This window comes from Ranitomeya variabilis, chromosome 4 (assembly GCF_051348905.1).
Source record: "Ranitomeya variabilis isolate aRanVar5 chromosome 4, aRanVar5.hap1, whole genome shotgun sequence".
NCBI classification, from domain to species: Eukaryota; Metazoa; Chordata; class Amphibia; order Anura; family Dendrobatidae; genus Ranitomeya; species Ranitomeya variabilis.
Window position 1 is genome coordinate 727,250,290 of NC_135235.1, and position 21,919 is coordinate 727,272,208.

At 46.8% G+C, this 21,919-nt stretch overlaps 1 protein-coding gene across 1 annotated transcript in view; it reads left to right on the forward strand.

Moving 5' to 3' along the window:
• The first annotated feature begins 5,124 nt into the window (after window positions 1-5,124).
• Window positions 5,125-21,919, forward strand: part of LOC143767923 (uncharacterized) — a 103,908-nt gene continuing 87,113 nt past the window's right edge. The window contains exons 1-6 of the mRNA XM_077256442.1: window positions 5,125-5,153; window positions 14,807-14,843; window positions 19,471-19,620; window positions 19,750-19,929; window positions 20,013-20,136; window positions 20,220-20,317. Coding sequence (XP_077112557.1) covers window positions 14,841-14,843; window positions 19,471-19,620; window positions 19,750-19,929; window positions 20,013-20,136; window positions 20,220-20,317 — 555 coding nt within the window. The 5' untranslated portion in view covers window positions 5,125-5,153; window positions 14,807-14,840. The remainder of the gene's footprint in view (window positions 5,154-14,806; window positions 14,844-19,470; window positions 19,621-19,749; window positions 19,930-20,012; window positions 20,137-20,219; window positions 20,318-21,919) is intronic.

Sequence of the window (21,919 nt, forward strand, 5' to 3'; positions counted from 1 at the left end):
TGGCAACAAAAAAGAACCCCGCTCCCAACGGTGACGAAGACGGGCGAATATGCCCCTTCTCTAAGGACTCCTTTACATAACTCCGCATAACGGCATGCTCTGGCACAGACAGATTGAAAAGTCGACCCTTAGGGAACTTACAGCCAGGAATCAAGTTAATTGCACAATCACAGTCCCTATGAGGAGGTAGGGAACTGGACTTGGGCTCATCAAATATATCCTGGAAATCCAACAAAAACTCAGGAACTTCAGAAGAGGGGGAAGAGGAAATTGACATCAATGGAATATCACAATGCATCCCTTGGCAACCCCAACTAGTCACTGACATAGATTTCCAATCCAGCACCGGATTATGTACCTGTAACCATGGAAAACCCAGCACAACAACATCATGCAAATTATGCAACACCAAAAAGCGAATATCTTCCTGATGTGCTGGAGCCATGTACATGGTCAACTGTGTCCAGTACTGAGGTTTATTCTTGGCCAATGGTGTAGCATCAATCCCCCTCAAGGGAATAGGGCTCTGCAAAGGCTCCAAGGAAAAACCACAGCGCCTGGCAAATTCCAAGTCCATTAAGTTCAGGGCAGCGCCAGAATCCACAACTGCCATTACAGAAAAGGACAACAATGAGCAAATCAGGGTAACAGACAAGAGAAATTTAGGCTGTACAGTACTAATGGTAACAGACCTAGCGACCCTCTTAGTACGCTTCGGGCAATCAGAAATAGCATGAGTAGAGTCACCACAGTAAAAACACAGCCCATTCTGACGTCTGAATTCCTGCCGTTCTGCTCTAGTCAAAATCCTATCACATTGCATAGGCTCAGGACTCTGCCCAGAGGACACCGCCATATGGTGCACCACCTTACGCTCGCGCAGGCGCCGATCAATCTGAATGGCCAGAGACATTGATTCGTTCAAACCAGCAGGTGTGGAGAACCCCACCATAACATCTTTAAGGGCTTCAGAAAGACCCTTTCTGAAAATAGCTGCTAGGGCATCCTCATTCCATTTTGTGAGCACAGACCACTTTCTAAATTTCTGGCAGTATACTTCTGCTGCTTCCTGACCCTGACACAGAGCCAGCAAGATTTTTTCTGCCTGATCCACAGAATTAGGTTCGTCATACAGCAGTCCGAGTGCTTGAAAAAATGCGTCTACATTGACCAATGTAGGATTCCCTGGCTCAAGGGAGAATGCCCAGTTCTGCGGGTCTCCACGTAGCAGAGAAATGACAATCTTCACCTGCTGAATGGGGTCACCAGACGAATGGGGTTTCAGAGCAAAAAACAATCTGCAATTATTTTTAAAGTTCAAAAATTTAGATCTATCCCCAGAAAACAAATCAGGAATAGGAATTCTAGGCTCAGAAACCGGAGTCTGAACAACATAATCTTGGATACTCTGTACCCTTGCAGCGAGACGATCGACACGCGAGGACAGACCCTGAACCTCCATATCAGCACCAGAATCCTGAACCACCCAAAGATTAAGGGGGAAAAAAAGACAAAACAAGCTGCAAAGGAAAAAAAAATGACTCAGAACTTTCTTTTCCCTCTTTTGAGATGCATTCAACACATTGTGGGCCAGCTGTACTGTTATGACCTGGTGGTTACGGAGCAGCACTGATATGACCTGGTGGGTAAAATGAATCATGGGACAAGCTCTGAGGAGGTGGTAGCTTTACTGACCACAGTTCCTACTCCTAACACCAACACTAGAAATAGCCGTGGAGTGTTCCTGACTCTCCCTAGACACCTCGTCACAGCCTAAGAACTAACTACCCCTAAAGATGGAAATAGAAAACTATCTTGCCTCAGAGAAATTCCCAAAAGGAAAGATAGCCCCCCACAAATATTGACTGTGAGTGGAGAGGGAAATGACACACACAGAAATGAAAACAGATTTTAGCAAAGGAGGCCAATTCTATCTAGATAGACAGAAATAGAAAAGGATACTGTGCAGTCAGTATTAAAAACTAAAAATCCACGCAGAGTTTTCAAATATGATCTCCACACCGACTCACGGTGTGGAGGGGCAAATCTGCTTCCCCAGAGCTTCCAGCTAGCCTGAATATTTCATAATGACAAGCTGGACAAAAAGAAACATAATTTAAACTGAGCAGTAAAGTCCAAAGCAAAGGAACAACCAAAGAACTAGCAAGAACTTATCTTATGCTGAAATGGACAGGCCATCAGAGAAATCCAAGGAGAGATCTGAATCCAACCCAGAGAACATTGACAGCTGGCATGAACTACAGACCAGAGCCAAGTTAAATAGCAAGGCCAGGGGAGCTGATTATTGAAAGCAGCTGCTACGGCTAAACTCAAGGAGCAGCAGTTCCACTCGAAACCACCAGAGGGAGCCCAAGGGCAGAACTCACGAAAGTACCATTCATAACCACAGGAGGGAGCCCAAGAACGGAATTCACAACAGCTACCTTCTGCATGGGACTTGGCAGCGTTGTTTATAAAACACATTTTCCGCCTACACGGTATGCCGGACAAAATTGTCAGTGACTGGGGTCCATAGTTTGCGTCTCGGTTCTGGAGAGAGCTTTGTCGTCTTCTCAGCATTGAGTTGAATCTCTCTTCCGCATATCATCCCTAGACGAATGGGTTGGTTGAGAGGGCCAACCAGACCTTGGTCACATATCTGCAACATTTTGTCTCAGCCAGGCAGGATGACTGGACATCCTTGCTACCATGGGTGGAGTTTGCGCTGAACAACGCTGTAGCCGATTCCACTGGACAAACCCCATTCCTCCTTAACTATGGTCAACATCCGCGGGTACCTGTGCCTATGCCCGTGTCTTCCGCTGACTCCAGGGTGGCAGACTGGGCTGTGGAGGCACGGGATATTTGGGACCGCATTCAGGATGCTATTTGGGCCTCCAAGGAGAGAATGAGGTCCTCTGCCGATGCACATCGGCGCCCCGCTCCGACCTTTGCTCCTGGCGACTTGGTGTGGCTCTCCGCCCGTAACATCAGACTGTGAGTTGAGTCCACTAAGTTTGCACCTCGCTACTTGGGCCCTTTCAAGGTCCTCGCACAGGTTAACCCTGTGGTCTACCGTTTAGCCCTTCCGCCATGCCTGGGTATCACCGACACCTTTCATGTGTCCCTATTGAAACCCGTATACATGTCCCGGTTTTCCCAGTCATCTGCTGGGACATCGGGTTCATCTACGGACGATAACGAGGTGAACGCTATTTTGGGGTGCAAGGTGGTACGTGGCAAAAAAGTTTATTTGGTGGACTGGAAGGGTTATGGTCCTGACTCCTGAGGACAGGTCCTGGGAGCACATTCAGGCTCTGCAGCTCATTGCTGCCTTCGAGCGCAGTGAGGTCCAAGGAGGGGGGGCAGTGTTAGGGGTCGAGTTCCTGCCTCTGCACAGGGGGAATCTCAGGCCATCTCCGCTGCAGTCTCCCATTCTTCTGCTGCAGTGGAGTCTGCTCAGCGGAGACGTCGGTCCCAGCGTCTTGCTCAGTCTGACTCTGTGCAAAGGGTTACTGCTGCTTTTTCAGCTTCTGCCATTGAAGCCAGTGCTGGGCAGCGGCAAGCAGACGCTTTTGGGACTAAGTCCTGCTTTTCTCCTTCTGAGCATGCCCAGGGTAAGATCTCTCATTGGAGATCGAGGGCCACATGCTTGGATACTGCAGCAAAGCCCATTGGTTCTCCAGGAAGGTCCTGAAGGTGCTCAGGCTCTGTGGCAGCCTCTCATTGGTCCTTCTAGGAAGGTCTTGTACTTGCTGCAGCTATAATAGGCTCGCATGGCCGCATGGCCATGAGCTAGTATCAATCCAAATATGTGCTTTGTGCCAGTATGGTTATGTATGAATGTATTCAGGGACCAGGCTGAAATAAGCCCCTAGAACACCGGCACCTCCGGTGAGGAGATTGTATGAACGTATTCAGGGACCCGGCTGAAATAAGCCCCTAGAATACCGGCACCTCCGGTGAGGAGATTGCGTGTGTGCATAACCACTGACTGCTATCAGTTCGGCAGCAAGCTTGTGCTCCTGTGAGGCTAACAGGGTGCAGTGCTTTCCTCTCACGGCTACTTTGTGAAGTAATAGAGCTAGTCTATACCGCCAAACAGTGCCACCATTCACTAGCAGCAGATTCCTCCTGCATGGTGGACCCCGGGCTGCGAACACACCATTTATAATAAACATCTATATTTACTTGGTGTGTTCCACTAGCCGTAACATCTTCTATCTTCTTTTTTTTATCTTTCTTGGTGGTAGGACATTTTTTAATAATGAAGCTCTATTCGAAATGTCAAAAAGGAGGATTGCTGGGTAATGTTTTTCCTACTCCAGCTGTCTGACATGCTCACCATGCTCTTGCTGAGTACGTGAGTAACTCAATATAACATCCAGGTAAACTACCGCAAATCTACCCAACAGTGAGAAAAACATAGCATTTATGAAATTTTCAAAGACTGATGGAGCATTGCTTAATCCAAATGGCATCACCAAATTTTCAATCTGCCCCTCAGGTGTATTGAATGCGGTCTTCCATTCATTACCATGGCGTACATGTATAAGGTTATATGCCCCTCTCACGCTGAGTTTGTAAAATAATTTATCTCCAGATAATTGGTTAAACAAGTCAGGTATAAGGGGTGAAGGATAGGGATTGGGCACCGTGATTGTACTAATCTCTCTAAAATCCAAGCATGGACGCCGCCCTCCATCCTTTTACCAAAAAAAAAAAACAGCGACTGGAGAGGTGCATGGCCGTATATGACCCTTAGCCGGACACTGGAAGGGGTGAAATAAGTGAGATTTCGGCATTTTAGCTCCTGGTGTGGAGGCGATAGCACAATCATATGCCGCCATATACTAGACATCCGGTAACTGGTGATAATTCCCTCATGTGTGGGGTCTATTTGTCTCCAGAGAAATCACACGTTACATTCCACACATAACACTGTGTAGAAAAGGCGGCGCGGGGTAATTGTGCCAGTAGTGAGGGGAAATAATGGCGGGAATGTCACTGACTGAGGAGAAGTCTCCATGACCATGACCGATTTCACTCCAGATAATCATTCCCTGAGGCCCCTGATCATGTGACCCCTGACTCCTCCCCTCCTGTGACCTCATCACAGGTCCTGTGTGCACAGAGCAGCCATATATGTGGAGGTAAGTGCTGGAGATTCCCCATAACTGAGTGCAGGGGACATTAATCCCTTCAGTACTGAGACTCTTTTGGGGTTTTTGTTGCCACTTTATAGGAATCATTGTATTTTTGTTCTATTTCCTGTAATTAATACATACGACCCAACTATGGAGGACAGGAAGTGAGGGAGCGGATTGTTCTCACAGTACAGGGCCCCTTTCTTGGCCCCCACACAGTGTAATGCCCCCAATATGCCCCTTATGCAGTATATATGATGCCCCCACACAGTATAATGCCCCCATTATGCCCCTGTAAGCAGGCGACCGGATACAACACACCGACAAACACAAGGCGGAAGTAACCAATATAATTATTTATTTCCTGATAATGGGAATTGTGATCACTATGGCAACAGTGAATAATGCAGAACAGGGTGATTACGAGGTGAAATATCCAATATCAGATACACAATGAATTCTCCGCCTCACTCTCACTGTAATAGCCGCCTCTAACCACATGTGACTTTAGCTACTGACAAGGGGGATTTTCCTGACACATATAGTCGACAACACTCTACTCTGCGAACACCGGCCATAGCGGGGTCTCCGTCTCTTCCCGTTAGGCCATAAGTCCTCCTAATAAAGCCTATCAAGGCTCCCTGGGCCGCCTTCACTTCAGTCATCTTTCATCTTGTCTGTTGTGCTACCCTGGACCAACACCTGTACTGACTCAACATAATGAAAGGGAAAAAGGAATTAATCAGTGCTCACCAGAGTATCACAGGACCACGGGTGCCAGGTTCAATATGGCTGGAATCAACTTGTAAATGCAGGCAAAGAAGAAAATAAACAGCACCAGGTGATTTCCATAAAAAAATCACATTTGTCTTTTTATTTAATCCATAGTTTGCAAAAAGTTAAAAAGATACATGTCATTAAATGTCAAGGGGCAAACATCCCCCACACGTCTAACGCGCTTCAGACTTTAAAGTGACTCTGTCACCTGAATTTGGAGGGAACAATTTTCAGCCATAGGGGTGGGGTTTTCGGGTGTTTAATTCACCCTTTCCTTACCCGCTGGCTGCATTATTGGATTGAAGTTCATTCTCTGTCCTCCGTAGTACATGCCTGCACAAGGCAATCTTGCCTTACGCAGGCGTGTACTATGGAGGACAGAGAATGAACTTCAATCCAATATTGCAGGCAGCATGCAGGCAGCGGGTAAGGAAAGGGTGAATCAAACACCCGAAAACCCCACCCCTATGGCTGAAAATTGTTCCCTCCAAATTCAGGTGACAGAGTCCCTTTAAGTTTTTAACTTTTTGCAAACTATGGATTAAATAAAAAGTGACAAATGTGAATTTTTTTATGGAAATCACCTGGTGCTGTTATTTTTCTTCTTTACCTGTACTGACGTCAGTGCTGGAAGCAATGGCCCTGCTCACTCGAGCCTCCTGCTCTTCACTGCAAGCATGTACTACTGAGTGGACTCTCCTCACAGATCTTCGGTGCTTGACCAAAGGCGGATGTGTCTTGTGCCAGAAGAAATAAGAGCTGTGACTCTGGTCTTGCCTGGCATAGTTTGGACTCAAACAGTCTTATTCTGGACTCCGGGTCTTGACCAGAGCAGGTGTGGTTCTCGGGCCTTGGCTCACGTAGTCTGGACTCTGGGACTCATCTGGTGCCGCCTGGGTTTTGCCGCCACGACCAGCTACCTCGGGCACTTTACCATGGCCTGGTTCCCCCACTTCTTCCCTAGCACCCCATTGTTTTGCTTGGCACCAAATCTGTTCTGGCTTTGGGGCTATGACCTTCATAATAACAGGAAACTGTCATTAAAGAAGTTGTCCACTACTATAACCTTTTTTTTTTTTCATAAATCTTGCTATTATGGGCCACTGAAAACATCTACTGTGTTTATTTTAGCAATATTACCTTTTATCATACTGTAGCAGCACATCTTTAGTGCTGGATTCAGCTCTCATGGGGTTAATCGACAACTTCCTTTCTCCTGAGTTATTGTGCTCTAATACTACAAGTTCCATGATGCTTTGCACTGCTACTAAGCACGAACCTACCACACCCACTCCAAAACACACCCCAACCCCTCCCTCCTCTCCCTCCTCTAGCTTCAAAAAGATTTGTGATGTAATTTCTGTCCAACCTCCTCTTTTACATTTGTCCAACCCACACTCCATTACACACAGATAGATAGAAAGATAGATAGATAGATAGATAGATAGATATGGGATAGACAGACAGATAGATAGATAGATATATCCAGCTCTCCTACATGAAGCGCACATAATACATCACCCAGCTTTGCGCATAGACTTTCCCCTGCTCCTAGCATTGTGATGGTATGTTCATCCAGCTCTCCTACATGAAGCGCACATAATACATCACCCAGCTTTGCGCATAGACTTTCCCCTGCTCCTAGCATTGTGATGGTATGCCTTTCAGCTAACCCCCAACTTACTGTGTGATATTTATGACCTTGTTTACTTAGTCTTGATTGTATGCATCTGGTCGACCCTTAATTCTCTGACCAAGATGAGCAGAGACCACTCCTCTCTGCTCCACACCTGACCGCACTTAGTTTTCCATATATTGTATAGCACAAGTCTGCTAGACTTCAGTCTGCAGTGTGATTTCTAGAAGTGTGTTCTAAAAGTGTGGATTACATTAGAATTAAAACCTGAATTGAACCTGAAGGGAACTGAAGGTAACTGGCCTGTCACTGTAAACAATGTTTCAGTTTGTTTTCACTTTCACCCCTATAATCCTTCACTTTCTGCTACCTCCCCCAATCCCCACACCAAGTAAGGAACTGTTCATCTCCTCTTCAATCCTCCCCATCCATCTCACCTCCTCCTCAGAACTGTTCCTTAACATACAATCCTCTGTCTCAAAGCACAGGCAGCCCCCTCACGCTCTCTCCTGCTCCCACCTGCTAACACTATCTCTGCTCCTTCTCACTGCTGGTGATATCTCTCCAAATCCTGGTCCTCCTCACCATATTCCCACAGTCATTTCTACCTCCCATCCACGCTCCATCACAAACTTCCGTAACCTCTCTAACCTTATACCCATTCGCCCAGCCCCCGCTTCCCCAGTCCCACTAACAGGAGCTCTGTGGAACGCTCGCTCTGTCTGTAACAAGCTTTCCTACATCCATGATCTTTTTGTTACTACCAAACTTTCCTTCCTCGCCATCACCGAAACCTGGCTCACCCCTTCTGACACGGCCTCCCCTGCTGCACTCTCTTACGGTGGCTTCCACCTTTCTCACACACCCCGCCCCAGCAGCAAGCATGGTGGAGGAGTTGGTTTTCTCCTGTCAGATAACTGCTCCTTCACCCCAATCCCACTGCCACCCTCTGTTACCCTCCCTTCCTTTGAGGTGCACTCTGTGCGCATCTACTCCCCCTCCAACCTCCAACTTGCTGTCATTTACCGCCCCCCAGGGCCAGCCACCACCTTCTTTGACCACTTCACCACCTGGCTACTTCATTTCCTTTCTGCGGACATCCCCACTATCATCATGGGCGATTTCAACATACCCATTGACACTTCCCTCTCAGCTGCCACTAAACTTCTATCTCTCTCTTCCTCCTTCGGCCTCACTCAATGGTCTTCTGCAGCCACTCACAAAGATGGTCACACACTGGACCTCATCTTCACCCGCCTCTGCTCCCTATCTAACCTCTCTAACTCGCCTCTTCCTCTCTCTGACCACAACCTTCTCACATTCTCATCTCTCTCCACTCCATGTCTAGAGTCCCCACCCCACAAACTTTCACACCCTCGCAGAAATCTTAAACATCTTGACCTACATTCATTCTCTGAATCCCTCCTCCCTCTCACAGACATAATTTCCATACACAATGCGGATGACGCTGCCGCTCTATATAACACCACAATAGCTGTAGCTTTGGAATCTGCTGCCCCACTTACACATACCAAAGCTCGCAAAATCAACAGACAGCCCTGGCACACCAGCCTGACCAAAGAACTGAGGCGAGCTTCCAGGGCTGCTGAGCGCAGATGGAAAAGATCCCACTCCAACGACCACTTAATCGCATTCAAACAGTCCCTCACTACTTTCAAGACCGCACTCGCCACAGCTAAACAAACCTACTTCTCATCTCTCATATCCTCCCTGTCTCACAACCCTAAACAGTTATTCAACACCTTCAATTCTCTCCTCCGTCCCCCAGCACCTCCTCCCTCCTCACTTATCTCTGCTGAAGACTTTGCCTCATTCTTCAAGCAGAAGATTGATAACATCAGAGACAGTTTTGGTCAACAAGCCCCAGAGCCCTTCCTCCCAACTTCCCTACCCTCCACCTCCAAAACCAACTACTCCACCATTACAGAAGATCAACTCGCCACTCTACTCTCAAGATCGCATCTCACCACCTGTGCACTTGACCCGCTCCCAACCCACCTCATCCCAAACCTCACCACAATCTTCATCCCAACCCTAACCCATCTCTTCAACCTATCACTAACAAATGGTGTTTTCCCCTCAAGCTTTAAACATGCCTCCATCACACCTATCCTCAAAAAGCCCTCTCTTGACCCATCCTCTGTATCTAGCTATCGCCCTATATCACTTCTCCCCTATGCCTCAAAACTACTGGAACAACACGTCTACCTTGAACTGTCCTCCCATCTCTCTTCTTGCTCCCTCTTTGACCGCTTACAATCTGGCTTCCGGCCACACCATTCCACTGAAACTGCCCTAACTAAGGTCACCACTGACCTTTTAACCGCCAAGAGCAAGCGACACTACTCTGTTCTCCTCCTCCTCGACCTGTCGGCTGCCTTTGACACAGTGGACCATTCCCTATTATTACAGACCCTCTCATCCCTTGGCATCACAGACTTGGCCCTATCCTGGATCTCATCATACCTAACAGACCGGACATTCAGCGTCTCCCACTCACACACCACCTCCTCACCTCGCCCCCTCTCTGTCGGAGTCCCACAAGGTTCAGTCCTTGGGCCCCTGCTCTTCTCCATTTACACCTTTGGCCTGGGACAGCTCATAGAATCTCATGGCTTTCAGTATCACCTCTATGCTGATGACACACAGATCTACATCTCTGGACCAGATATCACCTCCCTACTAACCAGAATCCCTCAATGTCTGTCCACTATTTCATCCTTCTTCTCCGCTAAATTTCTGAAACTTAACATGGACAAAACAGAATTCATCATCTTTCCCCCATCTCACGTGACCCCCCCAACGAACCTATCCATTACAGTAAATGGCTGCCCACTCTCCCCAGTCCCACAAGCTCGCTGCCTCGGGGTTATCCTGGACGCTGATCTCTCCTTCAAACCACATATCCAAGCCCTTTCCACTTCCTGCCGACTTCAACTCAAAAATATTGCACGAATCCGTTCATTCCTCAACCAAGAATCTGCAAAAACCCTAGTCCATGCCCTCATCATCTCTCGTCTTGACTACTGCAACCTCCTGCTCTGTGGCCTGCCCTCAAACACTCTCGCACCCCTCCAATCTATTCTAAACTCTGCTGCCCGACTAATCCACCTGTCCCCCCGCTATTCTCCGGCCTCTCCCCTCTGTCAATCCCTTCACTGGCTCCCCATTGCCCAGAGACTCCAGTACAAAACCCTAACCATGACGTACAAAGCCATCCACAACCTGTCTCCTCCTTACATCTGTGACCTCATCTCCCGGTACTTTCCTACACGCAACCTCCGATCCTCACAAGATCTCCTTCTCTACTCCCCTCTTATCTCCTCTTCCCACAATCGTATACAAGATTTCTCTCGCGTATCACCCCTACTCTGGAACCCTCTACCACAACACATCAGACTCTCGCCCACCATCGAAACCTTCAAAAAGAATCTGAAGACCCACCTCTTCCGACAAGCCTACAACCTGCAGTAACCACCGATCAACCAACCGCTGCACGATCAGCTCTATCCTCACCTACTGTATTCTCACCCATCCCTTGTAGATTGTGAGCCCTCGCGGGCAGGGTCCTCACTCCTCCTGTACCAGTTATGACTTGTATTGTTCAAGACTATTGTACTTGTTTTTATTATGTATACCCCTCCTCACTTGTAAAGCGCCATGGAATAAATGGCGCTATAACAATAAATAATAATAATAATAATAATAATATCTATATCTATGTCTATTTCCATATATATGTCCATATCCATGTTTCTAAACCCCTTCACCCCCTGGAGCTTTTTTGTTTTCGTTTATCGCTCCCCTTCTTTCCAGAGCCATAATTTTTCCGTCAATATGGCCATGTGAGGGCTTATTTTTTGCGGGACAAGTTCTACTTTTGAACGCCACCATTGGTTTTACCATGTCGTGTAGCAGAAAATGTGAAAAATATTCAAAGTGCAATGAAATGGCAAAAAAGTGCAATCCCACACTTGTTTTTTGCTTGGCTTTTTGGCTAGGTTCACTAAATGCTAAGGCTGTGTGCACCCGTTGCGGATCTGATTGCAGATCCGCAGCGTTTTTGCTGCACTGAATTGCATCAAATCCGCAGTGTAGTGTACAACCAATGTAAGTCTATGGGAGCCTCAGACTTGTTGTGCACATGCTGCGGAAAAAGCCGCACCGAAACCACACCAAGAACTGCATCAAAACTGCACCAAAAACTGCATCAAAACCACACCAAAACTGCACCAGGTTTTGATGCAGTTTTTGGTGCAGTTTTGATGCTTTTTTTGGTGCGGTTTATGCGCGGTTTTAATGCCGTTTTTGGAAATAAGTAAATAAACGGAAAATGTGCATGATTTGAATGGAAACATGCATGAAAAAACGGATTCCAAGGCCGGATTCATCATTTCACAGCTCAGTTTCATACGTTTTTTTGCCGAATCCGTCGCTGTGCGTTTTTTCGCCGGACAGAAAAAACGTTCCTCTGTATGTGTTTTCCATCCGGCGGAAACAGCTTTTTTTGACGGATCCGGCAAAAAACGGATGTAACTCTATGAGAAAAAAACGGATCCGACGGAAAAAAATGGATCCGTTTTTTTCAAAACTCGCCGGATTGTTCCTCACGGCAAAAACCTGATGTGTGAAAGCACCCAAATATATGGATAGATACATCTATGTATCTATAGATATATCTATAGATAAATATATCTATAGATAGATATATCCATAGATTTATAATAGAAAGGCCGATGTTTCTATAAGGCTACTTTCACACTTGCGTTTTTCGCAATCCGTCTTTTTGGGAAAAAAACGGATCCTGCAAATGTGCTCGCAGGATGCGTTTTTTACCCATAGACGTGTATTAGTGAAGGATCGCGACGGATGGCCACACGTCGCGTCCATCGTGCAACGGATGCGTCGTGTTTTGGCGGACCGTTGGCACGTCCGTCGCGTCTGCCATTTTCTACCGCGCATGCACGGCCAAAACTCCGCCCCCTCCTCCCCGGACTTCAGAATGGGCAGCGGATGCGTTGAAAAACTGCATCCGCTGCCCACGACGTGCACAAATTTCACAACGTGCGTCGGTACGTCGGCCCAACGCATAGCGATGGACCCGTGCCGACGCAAGTGTGAAACAGGCCTTAATGAGCGTTTAATTTAATAAAAAACTGAAAAAAACGGCGTGGGCTCCTACACAATTTTCTGCGCAAGAGGGGGAAAGCCGACGGCCGGGGGCCAATATTTGTAGCCTGCTATGAATATCAGCCCGCAGCTGTCTGTATAGCCTTTACTGGCTATTAAAATAGGGGGACCCCCCAAAAAAAAATGACGTGGGGTCCCCCTATATTTTATAGCCAGAAAGGCTACGCAGACAGCTGCGGGCTGATATTCATAGCCTAGAGAGGGGCCATGGATATTGGTCCCCCCCCGGCTACAACTACCAGTCCGCAGCCACCCAATTCCGGCACTGAGGCTGGTTTCACACTTGCGTTTTTGGACGCTGCGTTTTAGCGCTAAAAAACGCATGCGTTTTTTTTCCTATACTTAACATTAAAAACGCATGCATTTTTCGCATGCGTTTTGACGCGTTCTCGGCAACGCATGCGTTTTTGAACGCGCGCGTTCATTTGCAGAAATGCAACCTGTAGTAATTTTTAGCGGCTTTTTTTGCGGCAAAAAAACGCAGGCTTTTATTTGCGGCAAAAAAATGCATTGCTGTCTATGTAAACGCATGCGTTTTTATAGAAAAAAACTGAAAAAACACTGAAAAACCACCCACCACCATCAGGGTGATAAAGGGATCCAAACCCTAACCCTACCCCTAACCTCACCCCTAACCGTTTAATGAACATTTTCTGACAGTCATAGTGCCACGATATTTCAGTGCCACGTATTTCAGTGCCACGTATTTCAGTGCCACGTATATAAGTGCCACGTATGTAAGTGCCACGTGCCACGTATGTAAGTGCCACGTATGTAAGTGCCACGTATGTAAGTGCCACGTATGTAAGTGCCACGTATTTCAGTGCCACGTATTTCAGTGCCATGGATTTAAGTGCCACGTATTTAAGTGCCACGGATTTAAGTGCCACGGATTTAAGTGCCACCTATGTAAGTGCCACATATTTCAGTGCCAGGTATTTAAGTGCCACGTGCCACGTATTTCAGTGCCACGGATTTAAGTGCCACGTATGTAAGTGCCACGTGCCACGTATTTCAGTGTCACGTATTAAAGTGCCACGTATTTCTGTCACGGTTAGGGTTAGGGTGAGGCCCTAACCCTACCCCTAACCCTAGCTATTTCTATTTATAGTGGGTTTTCTTGTGGATTTTGATGATTGGCAGCTGTCACACACTTCTCAGCATGCGTTTTAAAAATGCAAACGCATGAAAAAACGCATGTAAACGCGGCAAAACGCAGCGTTTTTTTTTTCTACATGCAAAAACGCAGCGTTTTACCGCGTTTACATGCGTTTTTTTCACACATGCTTTTTTTTTTAAAAACGCATGCAGATAAAAACGCAAGTGTGAAACCAGCCTTAGCCCCTCTCTTCCCACTCCCGTGTAGCTGTGGGATATGGGGTAATAAGGGGTTAATGTCACCTTGCTATTGTAAGGTGACATTATGCCGGGTTAATAACGGAGAGGCGTCAATAAGAGGCCTATCCATTATTAATCCAATACTAATAAAGGGTTAATAAAACACACACACATTAGGAAAAAGTATTTTAATATTCTTCATTTCACCATACTTCAGAGCCTGCAAAAAAGTAACATAATAAACCGTATACTACCTGTCCACTGTAGTCCAATTAATAACGAGTGTCCCACGACGATCTCCCCTATAGAACAGTGACATCGGGTGATGTCACCGCTCTACAGGACCCTAAGTGACACACTGACAGGAGACAATGGCTCCTGTAGTGCATCACTGAGGTTACTAAAGTTCACTGGTCTCACTTTATGGCAAAAAGCTGCGTGGGAACTTTCTAATACAGCATGCCATAAAGTGAGACTAGGGACTATTTTCTCACAGGGGCGTAGGAATACATTGTGGGGAATACATTGTGGAAGGATACCTTCCTCCCCTCATTGTGTTCCTGGAGCCCCTGGAGAGTGGTTGCGTCAGCAGATGCTCCTGCTCTCCACGGGAGATCGTCGTGGGACACTCGTTTTAATTGGATTTCTGCGGATCAGGGAGTATAGTGTTTGTTTATTATTTTAATATTTTTTACAGATGACAATGGCTTCGGGGATCAAAGTGACAAGTGATGGTGAGTATGTACTCTATGTTTTATGTACTGTATGTCTATATGTATGTACTGTATGTATGTACTGTATGTCTGTATGTATGTACTGTATGCGCATGTCGTTGCATGCCGTCGCATGGCGCATGTTGTCGCATGCTGCATGTCATCGCATGCTGCATGTCGTCACATGCTGCATGTCGTCACATGGCGCATGTCGTCGCATGGCGCATGTCGTCGCATGGCGCATGCATGTCATCGCATGGCGCATGCTGCATGTCGTCGCATGTTGCATGTTGACGCATGTTGCATGTTGACGCATGCTGCATGGTGCATGTCGTCGCATGGTGCATGTCGTCGCATGGCGCATGTTGTCGCATGCTGCATGTTGTTGCATGGCCCATGTCGTCGCATGCTGCATGTTGTCGCATGCTGCATGTTGTTGCATGGCCCATGTCGTCGCATGCTGCATGTTGTCGCATGCTGCATGTTGTCGCATGCTGCATGTTGTTGCATGGCCCATGTCGTCGCATGCTGCATGTTGTCGCATGCTGCATGTTGTTGCATGTCGTCGCATGGCGCATGTTGTCGCATGGCGCATGTTGTCGCAAGCTGCATGTTGTCGCAAGCTGCATGTCGTCGCATGGCGCATGTTGTCGCAAGCTGCATGTCATCGCATGGCGCATGTTGTCGCATGTTCTGTATGTGTGTATGTACTGTATATGTGTGTTTTTGTTTTTTTTTACATTCAACACATTAGCCGGATGATGGGACTACTACTGTCCCATCATTGGCTAATGTGTCACTGACTGTCACTGTAGCAGGCAGAGCCCGATGGGACTTGTAGTCCCATCGGACAATGCCTGCACACAGAGAGACACACACACACCAAAGACCACCCCACCCCCGCAGCAGACCCAGCACATACCGGCACCGGCAGCAGAGCCCCGGCGCCGGCCCCCACCCCCACATACTGGCGCAGAGCCCCGGCGCCGTACCCACATACCGGCACTGGCACGCAGAGCACCGGCGCCGGCCCCCACCCCTACATGCCGGCGCAGAGCCCTGGCTCCGTACCCACATACCGGCGCTGGCACGCAGAGCACCGGCGCCGGCACGTACATACAGACCCCAGCGCCCGCACCTTCATCATCCCTGCACAGTCCCGCCCGCCCCCAGCACAGCCCTGCCCAGCCCCGCCGGCAGCCACCAGCCCCGCCCACAGCCCAGTCACTCTTGATGAGTGACTGCTCTGACTGTGCGGCTGGGACACACCTGCTGCTGACGTCACGTCAATTTCCAGAGTCTGGAAATTGACGTGACGTCGGCGGAAATAAGCGGCGGCTGCAGCCTGGGGGTCACGTGACCCGGACTCAGCCGCCGCTACAGCGCCGCTCACAGGCAAAAACGGCAACAAAAGGTATTTGCACAATTCATCAGGGGCCCCGGGGGGATACATTGGGGGGTTAATTGAAAGTAGTGGACAACCCCTTTAAGGTCACCTGATCTGGTGTACCTTCTAGACTCTTTCTTCCTGAAACTCTCCGTTTTCCCATTGATTCCGCAGGGTCCCTTCTGGATGGCTGATGGCAGTCATTTTGTACAAATGCAGCACAGCCATGACGATTCATTCTCCTTATGACACGCCATTTTACACCCCTTATACAGTATATATGATGCCCCTCACACAGTATAAATTTTCCACAGTATTAGCATGTCTCACACAAAAGATATTTCCACAGTTTCACCGTACCCCCACGCATACAGATGCATCTCACAAAATTAGAATATCATCAAAAAGTTAATTTATTTCAATTCTTCAATACAAAATGTGAAACTCATATATTATATGGAGTCATATAGGCTAATAGAGTATAATAAAGTTGTTATGGACGTGACTTAACTAACATTGTGCAGTGATTCTGCTTTCCATAAAGTGACAGATATTTCTTGTTGCTGAAACTGTGATTTTTTTTTCAATTTGAAATTTTTTATTAAACACCTCTGATCAGTGCGATCATACAACATACAAGCCTCTGATGGCTCCGGTGGTGCACTGTACTACTGTAATGCCGTGTATCATCACTGCCTGTCAGTGTAATACTAACGGCCCCATACACATGGGATAAGTGTTGGCTGAACGGTCATTTGGCAGATGGCCATCTCTCCTGACTCCCCATGCACACAAATATTCCAGCTTTCCTGGGGTCTGTATGAGAGAGTCGCCTCCAAACTCCTCTAGCAGAGGATTATCTAGATCCTTCTATGGCCTGATGTCATCTGTCGGGAGGCCCCCAAATACATTATATAGTCAACCAAACCCCCGGAAATCAGTGCTTTCATTCAGCTTTAGTCTAATGTGTATGGGGGTGTAAGATGGCCTGCCAGACGAGTCCTTGAGGAGAGATATAAATCATTTCAGCTATTAGCTGTGGTGATGTGAGCGCGGAAGCATGCTCCAGAACATATAGTGCTGAGAGAGTTATTAAGCCATTCCAGGGCCGGGTTTTACGAGCAGTCATAAGAGATGGGTGGGAATGACTGCCCGCATATCCCAACCCCAGGGGCACGATTTGGCAGATAAAATGGAGGCCGAGTCTCTTTCAGTGTCTGGACCTTAATGTGTGGATCTCCTGTGTGTTTGTCTGTGTAAAGAATTGGACACTATCCTGAGCAGGCGGACCCGCTGTATGTTGTATGGACTTTTTACTTTATGTTTTCACTTTGTGTTCTGGAAAAGGCTGTTCTTTTGTTTTGCTATCCTGAGCAGTTTATGAAGTTTAAATAAACTTTCCTGGACATTGGAGCAATAGCAATTCCTGTGCTGACCTCAACCGCAGCCGAGTGAGTACAAACCTCTACAGAGGTTAGAAAGTAACTTATTGGACGCTACCTCTGGCCCGGCCTAATAGACCTTCACACAGCCCAGACACCATTATTAGGTATTAAATCCTATCAGTATCATCTAAATGCCACAAACGGCAATGAAACCGAAAAAGCACACCATACTCATAGTATAACAAAATTATTTTATTAATCCCATATTAAAAAACCACTTACAAAACAAAAAAATATATGAACATAGAAACCAAATTATCTCAGATTGAGAGGGACCCCAATGGTCACTATTCACATGCAGCATATGATACAAGCATAAATATTATTATTACCCAAATGGGCTATAGAAAACACCCAATGTCCAACCACTCTACACAGACTGTTCAGCAGCCTAATAGGGGTAGTGGGTCTAAAGCCCGATATATCCTTGGTTTGAAGCTGTCCAGAGCGTATTAAACATCTCCTAATTAACAATATAGAAACCAAAAATAGCAGATGCAGAGTTGAAAATATGCAGATACTTAACTTACATAGCTCAGTGAAGAGTCCCGGTCCCTCCAACCCCGACGCGCGTTTCGTAAACACTTCTTCAGGGGGCGTGTCGGGGTAGAGGGAAATCCGGTCTCTTATACTCCCTTCTATCCAATCAACATGCCGTACTAAGTTCTGCAGCGTTCACAGGTCGTCAAGGTAACTCAGCGCGCCAGCCTGTTCCCCCGCTGCAAGCAAATGACTCATCGTCTTCGGTCAAGACGCCGCCGACACACGTAGCAGCTGTAGCTGCCCACGTGTCCAGCAGCTGACTGAAAAGACCGGAGATTTCCGAGTCTGCGGCCGGAAAGAACCGAAGTAGCGCGCTCAACCCAGACAAGATCGAACGCTGCAGACTGGCCGCAAACAGCCCACATTACCGAAAATATTAACATAGCCATTATAAATAGATAAATAACAAGTGAATCTCAATAGGTATATATAAATATACAATGTGATATAAGTGATATTTAACCCCTAATATTAATTATAAACTAATTAGCTAAGTGAAATCAATATGTATCATATAACTACATACCCTTATATAGTGATTGATACTTGGTTATAATACAGAAGTGCTTAACCATATTACTACATCTTTTTTTGTTTTTACATGAATTGTTGGAGCCAATTTTCTTTTGAAACATTTTAATATCTGATTTTTCTGGTGTTTTTCTTGCAATATAGGAAAGCCTAAGGCCAGAAATAAACCCCATAAAACACTGTACATGGAGACTTTGAGATCAGATAATTTCTGTCCACGGTGTTTGTCAAAACAACATTTTTTTTATAAAAGCCTCAAACTTCTGTGTGTGAATCAGAGCTGAGATCTAACGTGATAGAAGATTACAGTGCGGGGAAGACGGGAAACCTCCATATAGAGGCCGGTGGGGATGGAGTCAGTGACCGACTCTGGACAGATCTGTTCCTAGAGCCGCAGTAGGAGATGAAGATGTCGTCCCCATCATGGAGTCGTTATTTCTCCTGTCACGTGTAATGAATATCTCCTGCAGTATTACTAATGCCGATTCCAGGGTCGGTAAATGAGGCGAGAATTAGCGTTATGGAAGATGAGTCTATGAGGAACGTATTCAGCTGCCGACTCCGAGGGAGAAACTGCTTGTTGTCTGCGGCCTAAATATATAGGTTTTATTAGTAGATGGAAAGAAGGAAACTAAATAATGTAAAATAATAAATCTCCTCATGTGTTTCCCTTATTATCTCCAGTAATTGTATTATTACACAGGATTTTTATGATGTTACATCGGCTCATCTTCTCATTCAGGTCTCTACCTTATCGGATCCTCTCAGTGAAGATCTTCTATATAAGAGAATTTTCCTAATTTACCCATCACAGATGGATATGGACAGAGACAAGATGGCGGAGAGGATATTACACCTCACCCTAGAAATCCTCTTCCGGCTTACTGGAGAGGTGAGAGATTCTGATGACGTCACATTACATCATTCTTATCTATGGGAATAACAGATGGACAGAACTGGAGAGGTGAGGATTCTGGAAATGTATGTAGTGAGATTTATTAATGTGTCTCTCCATAACCAGGATTACACAGTAGTGAAGAAGACCTCTAGTGAGCGCTGTCAGGACCCTGTGTCTGAGGAATGGGGAAGACCCCCGAGCCCAGTCACGGGGCCTCCACCTCACCCCCTGATACATGAGGACATCAATGACCAGAAGATCGTGGAACTCACCTACAAGATGACTGAGCTGCTGACTGGAGAGGTGACACTGCTGGGAATGCTGGGACATTATACAGTAACGTTTTGAAGGGAACGGGGCGATGACGGTATCATTGTATGTGTCAGGTTCCTATAAGGTGTCAGGATGTCTCCGTCTATTTCTCCATGGAGGAGTGGGAGTATTTAGAAGGACACAAAGATCTGTACAAGGACGTCATGATGGAGGTTCCCCAGCCCCTCACATCACCAGGTAATAGACAGGACTAAATACACACGGCCTATAATTTTCTTTATGTAAATAATTAATTCAGTCCCTGTATGTGTTTCCTCCAGATCTATCCAGTAAGATGACAACACCAGAGAGATGTTCCCGTCCTCTTCTTCCACAGGACTGTAAACAGGAAGATCCCAATGTTCCTCAGGATCATCAGGTAGATGGAGAGAAGGAGTCATGAGATCTCCCTTATGATGTGTAGACGGCTGTGAAGGTCTTGTGCTCAGTCTTGTTTTATCCACTAGTATTACCGTATATACTCGAGTATAAGCCAACCCGAGTATTAGCCGAGACCCCTAATTTTGCCACAAAAAACTGGGAAAACTTAATGACTCGAGTATAAGCCTAGGGTGGAAAATGCAGCAGCTACCGGTAAATGTCAAAAATAAAAATAGATACCAATAAAACTAAAATTAATTGAGGCATCAGTAGGTTAAGTGTTTTTGAATATCCATATTGAATCAGGAGCCCCATATAAAGCTCCCTACAGTTCATGATGGGCCCCATAAGATGCTCCATATTAAAATATGCCCCATATAATGCAGCATAAATGAGGATTATGGCCCCATAAGATGCTCCATACAGACATTTGCCCCATATAATGCTGCACAAATGCGGATTATGGCCCCATAAGATGCTCCATAAAGATATTTGCCCCATATAATGCTCCACAAACGTTGCTTATGGCCTCATAAGATGCTCCATACAGTCATTTGCCCCATGTAATGCTCCACAAAAGTTGCTTATGGCCCCAAAAGATGCTCCATACAGTCATTTGCCCCATGTAATGCTCCACAAAAGTTGCTTATGACCCCATAAGATGCTCCATGTAGACATTTGTCCCATATGCTGTTGCTGCGATTAAAAAAAAAAATCACATACCTCTCGTCGCTCCACCGCCGCCGCTGCGTTCCCCGTCCTCTGCAGTGATTGTTCAGGCAGAGGGCGGCGCGCACACTAATCGCATCACCGCGCCCTCTGGCCTGAGCGTTACTGCAGAGGATGGGGAACACAGCAGCGGCCGGTGGCGGTGGAACGGGGAGCAGGTGAATATCGCGCACTGCATTATACTCACCTGCTCCTGGCGCGGTGCAGTCCCTGGTTCTCCGGCGTCGGCAGTTTCTTCCTGTAGTGAGCGGTCACATGGTACCGCTCATTACAGTAATGAATATGCGGCTCCACCCCTATGGGAGTCCATCTTCATTACTGTAATGAACGGTACCATGTGACCTCACTACAGGAAGAAGCTGCTGATGCCGGGTAACCAGGGACTGCGCCAGGAGCAGGTGAGTATTATTAGACAGCTGCTGCTCCCACTCCCCTGCCGATCCCTGGGTATGACTCGAGTATATACGGTATAGGTTTTATACTTAGAATCATAGTTTCAGTTATATTCCATTGCTCCTCGTGTTTCCATATGCAAATGAGAATAAGGATGATCTCTCTACACTGTGACATCCATTCAGATATTTGTAGACAGTTATTAAGTCTCCTCTCAGCCTTTTTTTTTTGCAAGATAAACATTCCCAAATGCAACCCCTTCGCGACATGCTCCATACTAGTACTGCTCTGCAGGAGGTGCTATTGTGCCTGGAGCAGTACTAATACAGCGCCGCGATTACCCACGGTGAGGGCTGCAGCGATCACGTGTGGGTGTCAGCTGTATGTGACAGCTGATACCCAGCAGCAATGCCCATGATCGGTGCTAATGCGATCATGGGCATTTAACCCCTGTGATGCCGTTGTCAGCAGTGACAGC